Below are 20,373 nucleotides of genomic sequence, written 5' to 3'. Positions count from 1 at the left end.
GAGGATGGTCTTTGCCTTACAGTAAGACTTACAGAATACATAGCAAATTTTCTAGGATTGTGAATGTGGTTTTATGCCAAATTTGAGTGATACTTGGCAAAGGACAAAAAAACCTGAAAACATGGGTTACATTAAGTTTAAACAAATAATCAGTATAATTTGTTTTAGAGTCTACAGTGGGCTTTCTTCACTGCAGTACTCTGAGGGGAGGCAGTGCATGTATTATTTCCCCCATTTTACATATGAGGAGAATGAGGCTCTGAGAGGGGAATTGAATTTTTTCATGATCACACAGATTGTGAGTTTTAGAGCCTGGCCTTAGAACCAAGTTTTTCTGATCCTAAATCTTACCCTTTTTCCATTGTGCTTCCTGGCTTCTCAGCATGTTCTACTGAGAACATTGGATTAGGGATCAGGAGATACAAGTTCCAATATTCAATTACATATCTACTAGGTTATTACTTTGAGCCCAAGTTTTCTCGTTAGTATCATGGGAATATTTGTACTCTCAGTCCAAGTTTTCTCATTTATATCATAGAGATGTTTGGTGGTAAGTATTATCCCATTTCATTAAGGGATCATTGAGAGTGGGAACCAAGGCATAGTAAGTTTGTGAAGATGTCTCAGTAAGTCAGTGGTAAAATTGAGAAGAGTACAGGAGCCATTATATCTAGTTTTTTCTTTTTATTTTTTGTTAACTTGGGCAGTGTAGTATATAGTATAGTTGGAAAGAGTATAGAATAGTTCTTGAATTTGAAACTAATAATCTTTGTGCTTATGCTCACTTCCTGTGTTTCTAAGACAAGAATGTTTTCATTTCTTAAAAAAAAAAACATTCTTGAAGAAGATAAGGAAGAATCTGTTTTTAGTTTTAAAAATTCTTTGTATATGGTCATTTGATTTTTACTTTTTCATACTAGTATTCTTTTTATGGCATAAAGCATTTAAAGTGTCAAATGATAATGAAGTTGGGACTTTGATAGTTTGTTAGGTTTGTTCCTCCTAGAATTATACCTTACAGTGTGTGGTTAATGTAAATTCAGCATTAGGTTAGAAGACTTTTGTAAATTCCTTTGCTTTTCCTTAAATATTTATTTTATTTTTACAAAATTGTGTTTCAAAGCATTAGCAAAAGCTGTTGCAATCAGAGATGGTATAGATTGACTCAGTGATTTTTGAGGAAATGTCTGTCAATTGTAGTTTGGCCCATGATGCTCCTTAATATATTTAAAATTTCTTCCTCTGGTACACTAATACACTGTTGGTGGAGTTGCGAACTGATCAATCTCTTCTGGAGCACAGCTTGTAACTATACCCAAAGGGCTATAAAACTGTACCTACCCTTTGACTTAGCAATACCACTACTAAGTCTGTATCCCAAAGAAATCAAAGGAAATGTGTGTGTGTATACACATATATGTATATATATACATACATACACACACACCCCAAAATATTTATTGTAGCTTAGGTCTTCTGACTCCCCTATACCACATAGCTGACAAGTATTAGAGGGGGAATGTGAACTTAGATCTTGTGATTTCCAGTTAGAAGACTTTGGTGTAGTACACTGATTTATGATGGAATGACCCCTTTATATCACTGATGTGAAGGAATGTAAAGCTAATCAGGAACAGCTCTCCTGAGGACTGCTACTGTGAATAACTTTAAGGTTCTGATCGAATAGCATAGTGAACTCTATTCAGCAATAAACTAAAGCAAAGCATTCACAACAATATAACATAACCACTCATTACTAAGGTGACCACATAGTCTTAAACAAAATATATCATCCAGTAAGTCAGTTTCATTAATCAGTATTGAGTACCCAAATGAAGTCTCCTTTTATCCTTAAGTAGAGGATGATTTCCAGTCATCCTTAAGCTAATCATCCTTAAGGAGTAATCATCCTTTAGGGATCCTTTTAGTGGAAAGTACAAAGGCCATTCACTCCCTAGGTCACAAGTAAGTTACAATCTCATCAGTCAGCACTGAGTACTCAAGTAAATGCCCTTTCAGCTTAACTTAAGACTGACTTCCAAACTTCAGGGCTCCTCTTCCATTGCTCCTAGCTTTTGCCTGGATTCACCCAACTGGACTGTTGCCTGGATTCACAGGTAGACAACTCTCCAGTTGCAGTTCACAGTGACTGCTCTACTCCAAGCCCTTCGAAGTTTCTGTTTCTGGGAAGACAAAACTTAACAGCCACAACAATATTTACACACATTAAACTTAGCAGAATTACAACAATATTCACACACATTGCTGGCACTATCATCTAAATTCACTTTTTGTCTGACAAAGTAACACAAACCAACAGACAAAGCTTCTGTCTGAGAAATCAAACAGAAAGCAGCAGTAAAATCCCAGGACTTTTGTAAATAGCAGTAAAGCCCTCTTTCAGGACCTCTGTAAACAGCAGTAAAAGTCCTCTTTCAGGACCTCTGTAAACAGCAAAGTCCTTTCTCAGGGCTTCTGGATCAGCAGTGAAGTCCTCTTTCAGAACTTATGTCTAAAAACAACAGATAAGGCTTTTGTCCGACAGACCAACAGACAAGAGTGTTATGGAGTGCCGAAATCATAAGCATTCTCAGTCTCAGTTCTGCTTGGTCCCAGCTTGTGCTTGAGCTTTTATATGCTCTGCTCCTTCCTGTTCCACTCTTTCTCAGAAAGTTCTTTCCACCTCTGGCTCCATGTGATGAAATTAGGCCTATTAACGGCAGGGAAGGTCTCCAAACTCTCATAGGCCTATTAAGGGGAACAAAATGTATACTGTTTCCAACAAAGACTTGATATAATCACAGGCCAGGCTCAAAGGCACTTGAATAGCTGAAACAAAGAGCTTAAGTACTACTTTGCTTGCTATTACAAGGAGACAGAATTGACATCCTTGTTACAGGCTATGTTATATCAAGATTAATCCAAGGAGGGCAGCTAGGTGGTGCAGTGAATAGAGCACCATCCCTGGAGTCAGGAGGACCTGAGTTCAAATTTGGCCTCAGACACTTAACACTTACTAGCTGTGTGACCTTGGGCAATTAACCCCAATTGCCCTGCTCTCCCCCCTCCAAAAAAAAAAAAGATTAATCCAAGGGCTGTGATTTGACTTGGTGCTATGGTGCGCATATTTCATTTATTTATTTTGCTTCATAGAATAAACTTTCAGTATGATGTAAAACTATAGCATCATAGACATGGACAAGTTTTTCAGTCTCTCTTTCCTTTTAGTATATATTTTAATATTTAACATAGAATTCTAAGTCTAGAAAGGACTTTGAGATTTTTTTTCTAGCCATGACCTAAACTGCTCCAAAATAATAATTAATTTATATTACTAGAAGTTTTCCAGGAAAAAGATGAAGATAATTCATTGTGCTTTGAGTTATCTGAAATGTAAAGCAGTTCAGTCCTCATATTGGAGATTTCCTAGAACAAAAACAACAAAATTATGCCCTTGTAATTCAAGTCAGATGATCACAGATTTAAAACTAGATGGGATTTCCTTGGCCATCTAGTCTAACCCTCTCATTTTATAGATGAGGAAGCTGAGATACCAGTATAGTAGAATTTTAAGTGACTTGTCCAAGGTCACACAGGTTGTAAGCATTGGAGGTGGTATTTGAATACAAGTCTTCTGATTATCAAGCCTCTCTCTTTCCACTTGACCACAAAGCCATCCAGAAGGATATTATGTAGGTTGAATGTAAGAAACTAAGACTCGGGCAGCTAGGTGGTGCAATGAATAGAGCACCAGTGCTGAAGTCAGAAGGACGGAGTTCAAATCCTGCCTCAGACACTTGACACTTAATTAGCTGTGTGACCTTGGGCAAGTCACTTAACCCTAATTGCCTTTCCCCCTTCCCCTCCCAAATAAACTAAGAATCTTCTTTTTGTCCGTATACATGTTAGAGTTCTACCTCCCATACTATTTGACCTTTAAAAATAGATTCAGCTAAGGAATAATCAAATATCTTATAAATCTAAAGTTAACACCGAAGTTTTGTTACTTCTTATAGGTAGAATTAATGTACATACATATTTTCTGAATTAAAGATTCAATATAATATGCAATTAAAATAAAAATGAAACAGAAATTGCACATCCAGTTGAGTGTATTTCTTTGGTCCACCTTGCTCATTGCTCCCTTACCTCACCTCAGAGTTTAGTACCTTACAGTGTAGCTTTTGTAGGTTTTTTTTTTTTTGCCCCTCAATATTATGGTGATGCTCATTGTAATAATGATAATGGCATCTTTGTTGGATCTAGGACTCACAACCATATAAGAAATTTGATATGACCTCATTCAAATTGGATTGTTATTTGGATGCCATATTTTCATTTTCCTTAAGGACGTTTATTTTTCTTATTGTTTTGATATTCTTTTTTTCTGGCTATTATGTATTTACTATAGCATAGGAGTAGTAGATTTCATTGGCAATGTTTTACTGTTTAATTCTGATAAAAGTCTTTGGGGCTAATATTTCTTTGGTGCAGATTGGTACTTATCCTCATGTGTCTTTGGGTTTACCAATCTGTAGTGGTTGTGCACTGTTACTACTCCATGATAATACATGTCTGGTTTACGTGTCAGGTAAGTTTTCAGAGTCCTGTCTGTGAAATACAGCAGCTACTCTGTGATAATGTGGCACAACTGAGAGTGCAACATCTGACCCAATTCCCATCACAAGTGGAACAAAGCAGAGTTGCACAAGGATTATAGTTTTGTTGAATCGTTTTTATGTAGCCCTACCCAAGATTCCTTGTTGGACCCTTGAAGCTTATGTTGCAATATTGTATGTGTTTCCAGTCCTCAGGGAAACAACTCAAGAAACAAGTAAATATGATAAAAAAGGTTTTATGACAATTTTCCAATAGTCATGTTTGTCAAAGTTCATTTGTAGCTAAGATTTTTTTAAATATAGGTTTAACTTTCATAGAAATTATATTGCAGAGTAGTTCACTGTAAAAAGAGGAATTTGTATGGAATGTTGTGAATATTGCATTGCTGATATAAATATGCTTGATGTATAATGTTTCAGAAGTCCTAGTACCTTTTCTAGAGTACTAAATTTTCCTTATTTTGCTTTTTGTTTCTCTACTTTTGCCATTTTCTACCAGACTGCTTCATAGAAATGTGTCTTTTTAGGTGTTTATCTTTCTCCATTTCTTAATCAGTTAATTACAAACACAGATCCAGTCACAGTAGCATACTTGCCAAGAAAAAGCTATGCTTCTGGAATATTCAATAGTACTAAAATATTACTCATTAAGATATGATACTGAAACAGTAGTCTCATTCCTGTTGCCCATCCTCTAACTTAGTGCAAGTTAGATATGTATTCTCTATCTGTTCTTCCATTAGTTCTGCATTTGTTTTAGGTATTTTTAAGAATTTGTTGTAAGAGTTTGAAGATAATGCTTTCAGTGTTTGAATTTTGTAGCTATCATCTTTCCTTATGAAGCCAATCACTAAAGACAATCTTGCAAATCTACCTTTGTAAAGTGCTGGATTTGCAGTAAGTGTTGCAGTTACATACTACTTTAAAAGTAATCCCCTTGACGCTTGCCACATTTTATCTTTTAAAAGTAATCTCCTTAAATCCTTTTTCATAATTTCTCTATCCAAAACTCTGCCTCTTAATACACTTAAGCAAAGCTTTGTTTGTAACATACTGTAGATGCCAGAATTGTCTTATCTTCTCAGAGTTCTTGGTTTCCTGTATTCAAAGACAGGAAGGAATAGTCAGTTTAGTGCCTATTTGGAAGAGAGTACAACAGGAACACTTGACTTTTTTTTTTTAATGTGCTAATGCAGTGAGTAAACCCTAACTCGAATCTCATACCCCTCTCTCTATGTGTAATTAGGAACACATTGATTCTGATTGCAGCCGGCAGCCAGTCACTGTCGCCTTTTTCTGCTTGTGACCCTTGATCCCAGTGACCTTTCCTGGGGTTAGTCTTAGACCCTTTTCATTGGGATGGGGTTGAAGTGGCTCATGTGGAGTTGATTATTTCCTTGCACGTCTGGTCTTTTTGGTGCCATAATTCCAAGTCACTTCCATTTTCTTCCCCTGCTTTTGGCTCTCCACAGTGAAAGGAAATGCTTTTGCTGGCCACAAGATCAGTTTGTGTGCTTGGCTGACTCAATTTAGACTGGGAGAAGTTGGGGGAAGGGTATTGAAGCCTGTAGGTGTGACATTTTCTTTAAAGGTTGATGACTGAGAATGGTTGAAAAGTCATTAAGTATTTTTAAAAAATAGATACTTGAGAAGTGATTTCAAAAACTTCCCTTTAAATTGAGAGGGGTCTGAGAGTTCTGGGAAGGTGGCGTAATGAGTTATTGACAGTAGGCTGTGGGGGGCATATTTTATAACCCACAGCTCTGCTTTTATAAGATAGGTATTTCCCCACTAACTGAGCTGTGTGGCATGCCACGAAATACATCAGTGTCAATTGCATGACGACTTTAAAGGATTTCTTAGTTTCTGAAAGAACTAAGAAGAACCCTTGGAGGTTAGCATTTTATTATTAAGCAGTATATCTGTTGCTACTGGACTTCTAATCACCTCCTCGCTCCCCTAACTGGTCCCCAATAAAATCAGGAAAGGATGTGTACCAGCTGTTACTCTCAGTTTGCCAGACCCCATGTGGGCAGCATGAAGACAGTCACTGATCAAAGGCTCTGGTGATCATGGAGGAGTCAACAGCTAAAGGAATGTGTCTGATTACTTTCTCTTACAGCCCTAGACTCCAGAACCTTTTAAAGGTGTCTGGGTGTGAAATTTAATGATATTACTCAGCTTTCTTAAATAAAACCTGAGTTTTTGGTTTCATCCCTGGGCCATTATTTGTTGTCATGAAGGTCTTAACTGTTTTTCATATAAGCAACTGTACTTTGAATATGAAAAGCAAATAAAAAAGATTGCTATGTACTTAAATTTTTTCTTCATTAATGGGTTCTTCTTTAGATAGCTTTCTTCCTTCATTTTTAATTGATAAATTTTGTTTTGTCACATTGTACAGAACCCCAGTATGCTCATCATTTAAACTCCCAGAATGTATAATCTCCTAAAATGGTTAAACACAGTAGACTCCAATGACTCCAACTGATAATACATACAACTTTATTTAGGATACTAGTATTAATGTTATCAGTCTGTTTTGTTGTCTTTTAAAGTGCTTTTTATTTATATTTTTATATATAGTTGTGTACATTTTTATATGTATTGTTCTCTTGGTTCTGTTTTGTTCATTCTGCATCTCAGGTCTGTCCCTATTTCTTTGACTTTTTCATAGTTGTTTGCTATAGCTATGTTATGTTTTAAAAATTGCCTTGCTACCACGTCTCCTATAAAACAAAAAAACCTGTTTATACCAAACAAGGGAACCATGAAAAAACTTTATTATATGTGAAGATAGCTAGTTTTATTTAAATTTTTATGTAGTTAATCATCTATTCACTAGGTTTGGAGAAGAAGATATTATTAAATTCTCTACTTTCAGGGAGTTTATTATTATTGGGGCACATAACACATAGAATAACTGCAGAGTAATTACTAAACAATATATCAATAAATGGAAAATTAATATAGAATAAGCAGTAATACTACTTGATTAATCAAAGAGAAAAGACTTCTTGGAGGTGAGTTTTGATTCAGAATTTAACTAAAAATATAATTGGCACCCTTTTTTTTGCTCTTCCACAATGCCTTTAGTTAAAAACAAATCAAGTTTCGTCATAGCTTTTCTTTGTATCTTTTAAAATTAAAGCTCATACTTATTAGCATCGTCATTTAAGAATCATCCTGTTTCATCCTATCTAGAATGTAGTCATTTGCAATTTTCAATTATAGTGTTCCAAAAGGGATAGTGTATATATGGCACAAATGTTCTTTTGATGAAAACTATGTTTCATGTCATTATTCCATAATATTGATTAAACATTTCTATTTGAAATTTTTAAGGGGAGTTTATAGTGAAGCAATGAATGTTGTCATTAGTATAGTAAAAGGTGAGGTTACTGAAAGTTCATTGCATTCCTATGCATGTCTTCCGTCATGGTCAAGCAGTTGCTCCTAAAGTTCTACTAGCTTTTGTTGTAGAAGCTAGTAAATTTTGTTGACTATCTGAACCACTAATTTGTCAACAGTGCAGGAGCCTTCACAATGTAAATGGCATCTTGAATGATCCATAGTCTTTGCTTTATGTACTTTTATCCATATCTATCTAAACACTCCTACCCTACCGTTTTCCTGTCCTCCTATAGCCAAAAGTGATTTTTTTTCTTTTGAATTTCTGTAGCAGTCTCTACTACTGATACAGCACTTCCATATTTCCTTGTACTTTAACTATTTATGTATAAAGTATACATTTTATCTCCTTAACTTGATTGTAAGCATTTTTGAGGGGAGGATTCATGATGAAATTCTGCATAGCTTCTGTAATGCTTTACACCAGAGCTGCCAAACAAGTGTGCCACAGCACTCCCAAATGCAGAACTAGATTAAAATATCATTGGGAAACATTTAACAAAATAAATAAAAATACATAATATTAATATGTGGGTTTTCTAAGTCAATATGTAGGCTGTGGGGATGCCCTTCTCTCCTCTCTCCCCCCCCCCCATTTGAGTTTGACACCATAGCTTTACACTGTATTGCAATGAATGAATACTTTTTGGAGAATGTAGAACTTCACTTGTGAGTTTTCTGTAGGTGAGTAATGATTTTTTTCATTAGCTGAGTAAATTGTGTTTAGAAGAAAAAATATGCTTTAAAGGAGAAATAAAGCTAGAAAATGTCATATCAAGATATTTTGATGGCTTATAACAGGTTATCAACTAAAAAGATATATTTTATCATTTGGCATCTTAACTGGAATTCTGTAGTACAGGAAGCATTGTTTTATGAATTTTTTTTCCCGGGCTCCATTCAGCACCATATGAATAGGATCAAAGGAGGTGGATGATGGGAGTAACCCAAGTTTGGGGTTTGGCAGGGTGATGGGAAAAGGGTACAAAGATTTTGAGTGTAGAGGATAGTTGAACTTACTAAGAGGTTGAGATAAGGGAGGGAAGAAAGTATAGCTAGTGTGCAGGTGATGACCTCTGAAAAAAATTGAGGGGTAGAGGGATTGGAAGTAATAGTGAAAATCTTAGTGCTTGATTGTAAGGTATATGAAAAAATAGAATGATATCAGAAGCAGAGTAGTCAATAATAGTAAACATTAAGTGCCAGGCACTGTGCTAAGTGCTGAGAATACAAATAATAATAAGTCCTTGCCTGCTAGGAGTTTATAATCTGATGGGGAAAGACAGTACACAAAAGGAAGCTGGGAGTGGGGTGGGGTTGGGTGGAATGTTACTAGTGGGTACCAGGTAGGAACATAATGTTCAAGGAGTTGAAACCAAGCAGAGAAGTTGATGAGAAATAGAAAGATGGCTGGAAAACTCTTAAGCCCTCTAAAAATGAAGACTTTGGGAGGACTTTTTTTTATTTTTGGCCTTATCTATACTCCAGTCAACCAAGGGTACTGAGGAAGTGTTGAGTATCAAAAGCCAAAGCAATCTCTAAGAAGATGCTATTTCTGGAAATGAGCTTATCCTGAGAAAAGCATGATGTTCATAGAGTCAAAACCAAGCAGAGCAGTTGGTGGGAAATTGAGAGATGGCTGAAAAAATTCTGAGCCGTCTATAATAAAGGGAGACTTTGGGAAATTTTGCTCTGCCCTCCAGCCCCTCCAGTCAGAAGAGAGAGAATACTTGTAGGTAATGGCTAAATCAACGTTATGACCACCTTTTAGCTGAGGTGGAGTAGAGAGGTTATGAGAACTGAATAGATTGAGGAACTTGCAAGTTAAGGTTTTTGAGGGAGCTTATTTACTTGCTGAAGGAGCATCAGTATGTATGTTGAAGTCCTGGTATTAGAGCAGGAGTCGGCAGACTGTGTGTGAGCCAGGCACTGAACTCATTGAAGAAGGAAAGAGAATGTTCTTGGGGTTCAACAGATATAATGGTCATCAGGCTCTGAAGTAGGTGATAAATTTAAATAACACAAACTTTAGAACAAAGCGGGATTGCCAAGTGGTAATTGTAGAAGGAAATGTGAAAATGGCAGTGGGGAACAAGGAGTATTCTAAAAGTGTTTGAGAATCATAAAATTTGGCCAAAAAAATGGTAAGACTTTATGCTTCTAGATATTTTCACAGAATTGTTCAATATTGATTATTAATTCCAATGCTGGATCACAAAGAATGTAAAATTGAGGTTTTGGTCCAAGTCTGAGCCATAACTAGAGGTTTTTCATGGAGACAAACAGTTGAGGAAAATGTGGTGTAGTGTAGAAGATAGACTATTTTTGGGTATAGTTGGTTTAAGGGAGAAAATTGGGCTTCTTTGAAATTGGGGAGAGGGAGTAGGAGGATCCTAGAAGGGGAGTGACATAGAATTGGGTCCTAGGCATTCTGTAAATAAGGTGCAAGTAAGGGATTGAAATCATTCTGTTCTATTCAGGCCAGTAGAGGACGGCTAGGTATAGAGATGGCAGTCAACTGGTTATAGTGCCTAAATATTACCTAATTTAATAAAGAATTCCTAGGAATAGGGTCTAGACCTGTGATTTCATTGATATGAGAAACTTGTGTATGAAGAAACTTCCTCTACCAAGTCAGAACCTTCTTGGCAACTTATAGTTTTAGAGAATTTACCTATGGCTTTGAGATAGTGATTTGGTAATAGAATTTTTTTTTTAGTTATTGAAGAAATTTCCTCACTTCTTACTCATTGACACAATACATTTCAAAATAAATTATATTCCTTTGTTCAGGCTCCATTGTGCTTTTTTAGTAGGGAAATGATTCTTCTGTGTTAAGTATATCTTCTGTGGTTCTTTAAAAGGAAATTAATTCCATTAAAAAATTCATACTTTTGAAAAATTATATTGCACCAGAGGTGGTTTGTGTTCATAAATTAATCCTTCTTATTTCCTAAGCCTAAAAGAAATGAAAGGAAGGGTTAATATAAGGACAGTGATTCAGAAAGAGAATGGTGATCATCCTTTGTGAAAATGAAGGCATTGCTTCAAAACCAAAGGATTTAAATCTAGAGATTCAGGAAGAGCTTTTCCCAAAGGGTTTTTCTTGACAACATAGTGGAAAGAGGTTATAAAAGCACTAGGTTCACAACCTGAACAGCAAGTTAAGTAAACTTTAGGGTAGTATTTCCCTTCTAATTCCAAGGCTCAGGTTTTCTTTTCTTCTTTCAACAGAAGATTCCCTAAGTCTAAAGATCTTTATGAAAATGACATAAATTTTTAAAAAATGAACCGTTTTATTTCACGGGTATGAAAAATTCCTTTTGTGGAAACTTCCTCTACTGATGCAGATAAGCAAGTAGATGAGTAGTTTTTTAAGCCTTTAGAAAGTTGCTGGAAGAAGTGTGGAAAGATACCCTTAGTCATGCAGCCATTGTGTGTTCGAGGGAGGCCTGGAACCCCGCTTTTCCTAACTGCATGGCCTACCCATTAACCATAACTCTACACTGTTACCATTAGGAAATGGCAGATTACTTTCCATCTAGATAGTGAATGACTTGAAGAAGACTGTAATTTTAGCATACCATCTAAAGTAATGGCTTTGTCTTAAAAATTTTAACCTTTGGGTGGCTAGGTGGCACAGTAAATAGAGAACCAGCCCTGGACTCAGGAGGACCTGAGTTCAAATGTGGCTTCAGACACTTAACACTTACTAGCCATGTGACCTTGGTCAAGTCACTTAACACCAATTGCCCTGCCTTCCCCCCTCCAAAAAGCAAAAAAAAAAAAAATTAACCTAGTGGGGGAAATATTCTATACTTGGAGGCAATATTACATGGCCATTTCATTTTCTTGTTTCTTATAGGTGCATAAAGGGTAGTGCTAAGTCCTAGATGCCATTGAGCATAGTGACAGCTCTACAAACCTTCTCCAGCTTTTTTCTTCATCATGCTTAGAACTACACAGAAAAGTATTGCCACCAGCTGCTAGTTTGGAGTGAGAGGCTAGAAGGGGAGGACCAAAGGATATTTCTTCCAATTCTGTTCTCTTGCATGAAGTGGATAATCAAATATATTTTCTTGGTTCCAATTAACTAGATTACTATAGATTATCATAATTTGTCCTTATATTTCAGGTATCACACAGGCTGCAAGTCACACATTATCTGAAGGTGAGGATTTTGTTGATCAGTCTCACCCCTGCTCTCCATTCTCCTGAGTTAGTTTGTTTCTTTTGCTGGTCTGGGCTGCTAGGTGGTGCACTGGTAGAGTGCCAGGGCTAGAGTCAGGAAAACCTGAATTCAAATTTGACCTTAGACACTTACTAGCTGTGTGACCCTGAGCAAGTCACTTAACCCTGCTTGCCTCAGTTTTCTCATATGTCAAATGAGCTGGAGAAACGTCTTTGTCATGAAAACCCCAAATGGGGTCATGAAGAGCTGATGATGCCTGAAATGACTGAACAACAACAATAACATTTCTTATCTAGGGAGGCAATTAGGTGGTACAGCTGATGGAACTAGGGGTTGGAATCAGTTCAAAGCCAGCCTCCGTCAATAACTGTGTGACCCTAGACAGGTTACTTAACTTCTCTGTCTCTGCTTTCTCATTTGTAAAGTGAGGATAATAATAGCACCTTCCTCTCAGGGTTGTGAGGACAAAATGAGTTAACATAGGTTAAGTGCTTTGCAAATCTTCAAGTGTTACATAAAAACTCTCTGATGATGATGGTGATTATGACAGGATTGAGGAAAAATATAGGTATTTGGGGTTCTATGTTATGCCAATAGCAAAAGCAGTGGATAAAAGAAAGTACTAAAATAATGGTATTTCATTAGAATTTTATTTTAGTGTGGTGATGCAGTGATTAAAAAAAATAAATCTATAAACATATGTAGTTTTCTAAGTTGGCGTTTTGAATCAGTTGCCTTCAAATTTTTCCATGCAGTGTTAACAGCTTTTTGAATGTTAAACTCTCTCTATATTTTTAGATAAACTATGCTCAGTCATGAAATCTGTGAATATGCATGGAATAAATTGAAACCATGCTGTGTAACTTATCAGCAGTGACTTTTTACCCCATTTCATCAAAGGCTTTGGGTAAAGAGCAGAGGTCTTGTGTCAAGGATGGTTACTCTGTAATTGGAGGTTCTGGGTTCCGTAAGACTTAAGGGACTGCAACTTGAAAAGCCTTCTGCTGTCCTGATTTATCTTTTTTTATGACATCATCCCTATTCACCCAATCCAGTGTTTGGATTTGAAAGGAACTCAGTTGGCCTTCCTAGTCAGGAATTCAGGGTAAAAAGTTACTTTATTCTATATTAAGCATATAAATTTATTTCTTTAAAGTTTTTTGAACTTTTATTCATTTATGCATTGCTTTTTCTTTCCTCCCTTCTCCCCCTTGGGGAAACAAAACAAAACAAAATAAAATCCTTGTAACACATAAGCATAGTCAAGCAAAACAAATTTCCACATTGACCATGTCCAACAATTGTGTCTCATTTTGTATCTTGAATCTATTACCTCTCTGTTAGATGTCATCAGTCCTCTGGAATCATGGTTGGTCATTACTTTGAAGTGTTTCAAAGTTGTTTGTCTTTACAGTGTTGTTATGATGGAAATTGTTCCCCATTTTCTGCTCATTTCACTCTGCATCAGTTCATAAAGTCTTCCTTGGATTCTCTGAAACTGTCCCTTTCATCACTTCTTATAATGCAATAATATTCTATTACATGCATATACTATAATTTGTTCAGCCATTCTCCAATAAATGTTTATTTATTCCTTTCATTTCCAGTTCTTTGCTATAATAAAAAGAACTGCTATAAATGTTTTTATATGTAAGGGTCCCTTCCTTCTATCTTTAATCCCTTTGGGTTATAAACCTAGTGACGTTATTGTTGGGTCAAAGAAAATGTACAATTTAGTAATTGGGGGAGGGGTGTAGTTTCATATTTCTCTTCACAATGGCTAGACCAATTCACAGCTCTACCAACAGTATTGTTTTCTTGTCCCATAGGTATGAGGTAGAACTTCAGAGTTGCTTTAATTTGCATTTCTGTAATTTTTAGTGATTTATAGAATTTTTTAAAATATGGCTATTAACTTGGATTTCTTCCTTTGAAAATTGCCTCATATGCTTTTCCTTTTTCTTAACTGGGGAATAATTCTTGTTCTTATAAATTTGAGTCAGTTTCTGTCAGTCACATTTTGTTAAACAGAAGTTAAGCACATTTGTTAAGCATCTACTATGTGCCAGATTTAGATTAAAATATAGTTCCTAGATGATTTTAGTGCTGTGATATATTGATAAAAAAAGAAATGTATATATGTGTGTGGTTTTCTAAGTCAATGTGCAGCCCATAGGGATCCTTATGGACAATTTAGTGGCCCCTGTTTCTATTTCTGTTCTTTTCTGGGCATAAATCTGTGTATGCTATTTTTATAACTCCCTTTTCCTCTATTTACAGATCCATTCTGAAATTTTACAAAAGATTTTAACATATTTAACTTTGAAAAGATAAAATCATCTTTAGCGAGGGCTTCTGATTATGTTTCAGCATATATTTATATTATATATATATACATATATGTATATATACTTTTCACACTTTCATTCATTTCCTAAACCCCTGACAAGACAATTTCTTTTCTCTACATTATCACTGAATCATTTTGGGAGTAGTAGTGTTGTTTTGGCAGTCATAGGAATATGGACTTTGTTCTGCCATTATCTTCTGAGAGGTATACTGAGTATTTAGATCAATAAAACATCTTGCCAGGATGGGTTTTACTGTAATCTTAGAAGGGCTTGGGGTTCCTTCCTGTGGCTATAGATGATCTCAAAAGATCCTTTCTGTATATAAAGCTGTGTGTGATATTTTTATAATTTCCAAATTTTTGTCATTGGAAGCAGTAACTCTCTACTGGTTCCTATTTCTTACCCCTGGGCTAATCTGACTTTTACTTTGTGATGAACTTTCTTTGCTCTGGGATCTTTGTGTATCTTGATATCCAGCTTCCACTGAACTCGGTTAATTCAACAAACATAGGAGGAACAAAAGTAAAACAGTCCCTGCCCTCAAAGAGCTTATTCTGCTGTATTAAACCTTTATATTTCTCTAGTGACACTCTTTCCCATCCAAAGATCTGGATTTCCCTTTGGAGTCTTGTTTCCAGGGTTCAAAGGTTAAGAGCTCAACTCCTAAAATAGCTAAAGCTATTACCACAGATAATCTCCAGCATTGGTCCCAGCAGAGGGGAAAATACACACTTAGCTACGTGCAAAATTTGGGGTGGGAATATTTTTGCTCCATAACATTATGGTCAAATGTCAAACTCTAAACTGGAAGCTCTGATATAGTTTAATAAAATAATATGATAATAGCTCACATTTCATATAGTATCTACTATATGCCTGGTACAGTGCTAAGCCCTTTACAAATATCTCATATTGTCTTCACAACAACCCTGTGAGGTAGGTGCTGTTATTTTCCCCATTTTACAATTGAGGAAACTGAGGCAAACAGAAAGAAGTTAAATGACTTGTCCCAGGTCACACAGGTAGTAAGTGTCTGAGGCAGGATTTGAATTCAGTTCTTCTTGATTCCAGGTTTGTTAAAATGCTTAGAATTGATCAAATTAAAAGTACTAAATTTTATTTTGCTTTGCAACCGAAATGGTTTGCATGCTACTTTTACTAGGATGGGATTTGCAAGCTTTTAAAAATGGTGTGCCACAATCTGAAGTAATTTCCTTAAGTTCTGTTTGTGTGAGCAGGGCAGTTGCCTGCACCATGACATAACCTTTTTGTTTGGAGGCTTATAGTAAGAGGATTTGTGCACTGACAATATTACAAGGAAAAGTCAGTCAAGAAACAGCATTTATTAAATACTGTGTGCCAGACTTGTTAAATGATGGAGACATAAATACAAGTAAAAGAAAGATAATGCTACCCTCAAGGAGCTTGCATTCTAATAGAGGAATATAAAACATAAAAGGGGAGCTGTAAAGCGGGTGGTGGTATTACTGATGGAGGGAGAGTGGGACTGGAGAAGTACTTGTGAGGAAGGCAATGTATCACAGTTCAGGGCATGAAGGATTGCTAGTCAGGGCCTTTACCCAAAATAGAGGTTCTGGGAATAATTTACCAGTGGGAGAAGGGACATGCTGGGGAGGTGGTTGGAGGAGGCAACTGAGGCCTGTGGGAAAAGAAATTAGCACTCTTTCCTCATTAGTGAAAAGTACCCTATGGCAGATGTAGCTTGTCCACTCTTCTTGTGTCTGAGGATGGCTGATTAGTCGCAGCATCTTCAACCAAAGTATTACAAGAAAAGCAACACTTGATCATTGTTTTTTAGAACTATTTTTTCCCCTTAAATCTGGATTACACTTGTTGGATATATTGTAGAGGGGATTTTTGTTCAGGTATGGGTTGGTCTTAGGTCTCCTTCAATTCTCAGATTCTGTGAGTCTGATTCTTGTGAAATCGAACAAGGTTCATGTCAGAAGACTGTAAGCTTCTTAAGGGTAGGAAATGTTCTCATTTTTGTCTTTCTGTTGCTCTCTCCTTTTTCTCCCCCTCTCCATTGTACTATTGTGCCTAGTTGTACTAATTGTACATTGTACAATTGTACTTGTGCCTAGTACAATTCCTATCATCTAGTAGGTCTTCAATAAATGCTTTTTTTTTTAAATTGAATGTTCAAATTGTTCTGAAAGGAAGGTGGCACTGATTTTACTCCAATGAGGTAATAGTTGTTAGATAAGATTTCCTTTTCCCCTTCCCTTTCTCTTTCTCCAACATAGTAATTGTTTTGTTTGACTTATACTAGTTTCTGCTTTCTGCATACCACTCACATTCTTATTAACTCCACTAATTTTTTTGATAATTATAGTGATTAAAAAAATATGTGTTTGACTACAAGCATAGTGACCTATCATAGAATGATCAATCAAATTATTTTTCTGGTAGTGTGGATGGATTTATACTGAACTACCCCTGCACTGATCAAATTCACCTTTGTGAGCAATGATAAGTATCTGTGCTTAGGGTCATAGATTGAGCAGAAAGAGACCTTAGGCTGTCTAGTTCAATTTTCTAATTGTACAAATGAAGAAACTGAGATGTAGGGAGGTTAAGTAACCTGTCTGGGATTACAAACATCAGAGGCAGGATTCGAACTTGAGTTCCCTGATAACAAATTCAACATGCTTTTTGATTATACTATACTGCTTCTCTAATGGGTGTTGTCTGTAGCTGTGGAATACAGAAAATTCAGTTGACTTACATAGCAATGACCATGACTTTAGTTTCATTAGCTCTTGTCAGGTTGAGCTAGCCATCCATGGACAAGTTTTAGGAAGTGGGCAAGTATTTAGTAAGTTCTTACTTCAGATTGTCCAATGAGTTACAAGTAGAAGAATCTTAGCGTATGAGTGAGAGAGAATGGGTTGTGATCTCTACCATTGTGGGGAGTAATGACATGAATGCAATCACAAATACATCGAAATATCAAATTCACTATATATTGACATTAATTTTATTCTAGTCTCCAGAATCAAACAGGAATATCTATATAAAGTAATATTGACATCTGACACAGAGAACCTATAAAGAATCGCTTAAAAATGGGTTAGTGTATTCCTATTGGATGTTATGTAGGTAGTAATAATGACCTGCTAATAATGAACTCTGCCTTGGTTTTAAAGTACAGCTGCAGTGAAACTCAGTAGCTCATATACTAGGGTTAAAGGGTGATGCTGAATATATGTTTCGTTGCTTTTTATAAATAAATAGTGAGCAAAGATTTGGCAAAAGGAAGAAAAGGATCCCTAACCCCCATCCCTTTGAGGGAAGTATCTCCTGTTAACAAGTTATTTGAATGTTTACTTTTGTCCTGAATCCTTACTAGTGATGTGGCAGTATTTGCCCTTGAACTGAGTGAGAATTCAAATAAACTGAAGAAATTTTTGCGCAGCTGGCCTGTTCTGCCAACTGTGTGTTACCAAAAATATCCTTTCTTGCTCACTAAAAAGGTCAGTTGTAGAATTTATAAAAAGGCTTGTGAGAGACCTAATATTCTGAGCTAGATATGAGCCTACAATACAACTTTTCAAGCCTTATGTGGAGCTTTTTATAATGTAAAATGAAAATATATTTTCTTGTTTAGAGTTCAAGGATCATGGTAATATTTGTGACTTCTAGAAAGTAATTCTTAAGTGAATCCTTTCTTTCATCTTCTTCATACTATTAAATTGCCCAACTGGTAGTACCATTTGGGGATTATATCAAGTATAATTATGTCACAACACAACAGCAATTAAGCATGTTATATCAAGTATATAACCTACTGTTGTCAACTATAAGTATTTTTCTTAGAGTATAGGGCAGACATTCATACCCATTTATAAATCTTGAGCAACTCTAAAATGCCATTAAAGAAACTGTATAATTTAAAGCATTCCACAGTGAACACATTCCTTTTCCAACCCAGCTATCTTACATGCATACTGTTAGTCACAAGGGAAATGAGTGAGATGAGAATAGGTGGATAAATTTAAGAATTCATCACTGCTGCTGAAAAACTTTAGAAATACCCCTTAGCAAGAGTGGACCAATGACGATGTTATGATAAGAAAGAACAACACAGTGTTCATTATATTTGTCATCATTAACATATCAAAGCCTTAACATCATGATCTTGTATTTTGAATCTACTTAATTCAGTTTCAGGTCCAGTTTTCTATCATCTAACTGTGCAACTATGACTAATTTGGGTGATTGTGAAGGTTGAATTGCTTCTTTAAGACCACTGACATATCAAGATAAATTACTTGGGCACAAATGGAATCTTAATGATGTGAAGAGTTAGTGGAGCTTCTAAAATTCCTAATTTAGTCTACATATATTGGTTTATCTTGTGGGAGAATCTGACTCATTAAGACCCCTGAGTGTGATTCTCTGTAGAGTTACCAAAAAGATTAGGACTTAGACTATCACTTCTGTCTACTTATAGCAAAAATGATTAAAAGTTTTTTTTTTCCTCATTCATTTGTTTCAGTGAGCCAAGAACTGTGTTGTACTCTGGAAGTGTATTCTATCAGCCCCTGTATTCTGGCGCTATGAATCCAGATCTTGGATCATTACAGACACTGTTATATGTTCCTTTTATGATCCTGTGTTCTTCTGTAAGTTCAGGTAAGTCTGTAGGAATGGTGCTAGAGTTCATAGCTAAGGGCTGCTTTGACCAATTGCCTGGATTGTTAGTATATGAGCATCCTGTAACATAGTGGTGCTGAACTTTTTCAAATATGAGGATCTCCGTTTAATTTCTAAAAATTTTGAGAGTTGTCTTGTGATAGTAATTTTGAGAAAATGACAAAAAGTTACCATGAATTCAGTAATACTTTTAAATGGATTGTTTTAGAAATCACAAAGCATCTGTATACATTTGAGAAATAGTAATACACACATATGTATATATGACAATTTTTGTTTTACATGTAGATTCCAGGATTCCTTGAATAGCTCTGTGGCCTCCAATGGGTATAGGGTTCCCAGGCTGGGAGCACAAGTGCTGCCTTCTTTACAAGATCCTTTTATTTGTGAATATTAGGGGGTTTCTTTTATTGCTTAAATTTCTAATTTAAATTTGCTTTTACTTAACAAAAATCTATTTTCTCCCCCCCCACTTCCTTCCATACTCCAAAATTAAAATGCTTGCAACAAATATGCATAGTCAAACCTAACAAATTCTCCTATTAGCCATGTCCAGAAAACATGTCTATATGTCTCATTCAGAATACTGAGTTCATCATTTCTCTGTCAGAAGGGTAGTATGTTTCATCATCAGTCCTCTGGAACTCTTATCTAGTTGGTCCTTGTGTTTATCAGAATTCTTAAATCTTTCAAAGTTATTTATCTTTACAATGTTGTTTTTATTGTATAAATTATTTCCTTGGCTCTGCTTACTTCACTCTGTATCATATTATACAAGTCTTACCAGGTTTCTTTGAAACCATTCCTTTTCTCATTTCCTGTGATTCACTAGTATTCCAACACAGCCATATGCCATAATTTCCCAATTAATGGATACCCTCCCTTCATTTTCAGTTAGAGCTACCACAAAAAGAACTGCTATAAGTATAATGTACATGTGAGGCCTTTTTCTTTTGGATCTCTTTTGGGTGTAGGCCTAGTAATAAGTGTACAGAGTCAAAGAGTCTGCACAGTTTAATGACTTTTTTTTAGCATAGTTCCAAATTGCTTTCTAGAATGATTGGATCAATTTACAATTCCATCAAGAGTGTATTAAATAGTAGTGACTGGTTGAATAAAA

The 20,373-nt window shown here is 35.8% G+C and overlaps 1 protein-coding gene across 13 annotated transcripts in view; it reads left to right on the top strand.

Moving 5' to 3' along the window:
- CDON (cell adhesion associated, oncogene regulated) overlaps positions 1 to 20,373 on the top strand; it is a 191,209-nt gene that overhangs the window by 114,998 nt on the left and 55,838 nt on the right. For 12 of the 13 annotated variants that reach the window (XM_069079832.1, XM_069079831.1, XM_069079835.1 and 9 more), the window contains one exon: positions 19,096 to 19,232. In XM_069079832.1, coding sequence (XP_068935933.1) covers positions 19,157 to 19,232 — 76 coding nt within the window. In that variant the 5' untranslated portion in view covers positions 19,096 to 19,156. Of the gene's footprint in view, positions 1 to 12,165; positions 12,202 to 19,095; positions 19,233 to 20,373 lie in introns of all 13 variants that reach the window. The other variant, XM_069079830.1, reaches the window with a different exon arrangement.

Source organism: Petaurus breviceps, unplaced genomic scaffold, assembly GCF_028583685.1.
Source record: "Petaurus breviceps papuanus isolate PSGF00001 unplaced genomic scaffold, PetGlider_PUasm1.0 91133, whole genome shotgun sequence".
NCBI lineage: Eukaryota > Metazoa > Chordata > Mammalia > Diprotodontia > Petauridae > Petaurus > Petaurus breviceps.
The sequence above is the reverse complement of the archived record's forward strand: the minus strand, read 5'-3'. Positions and strand labels throughout refer to the sequence as shown.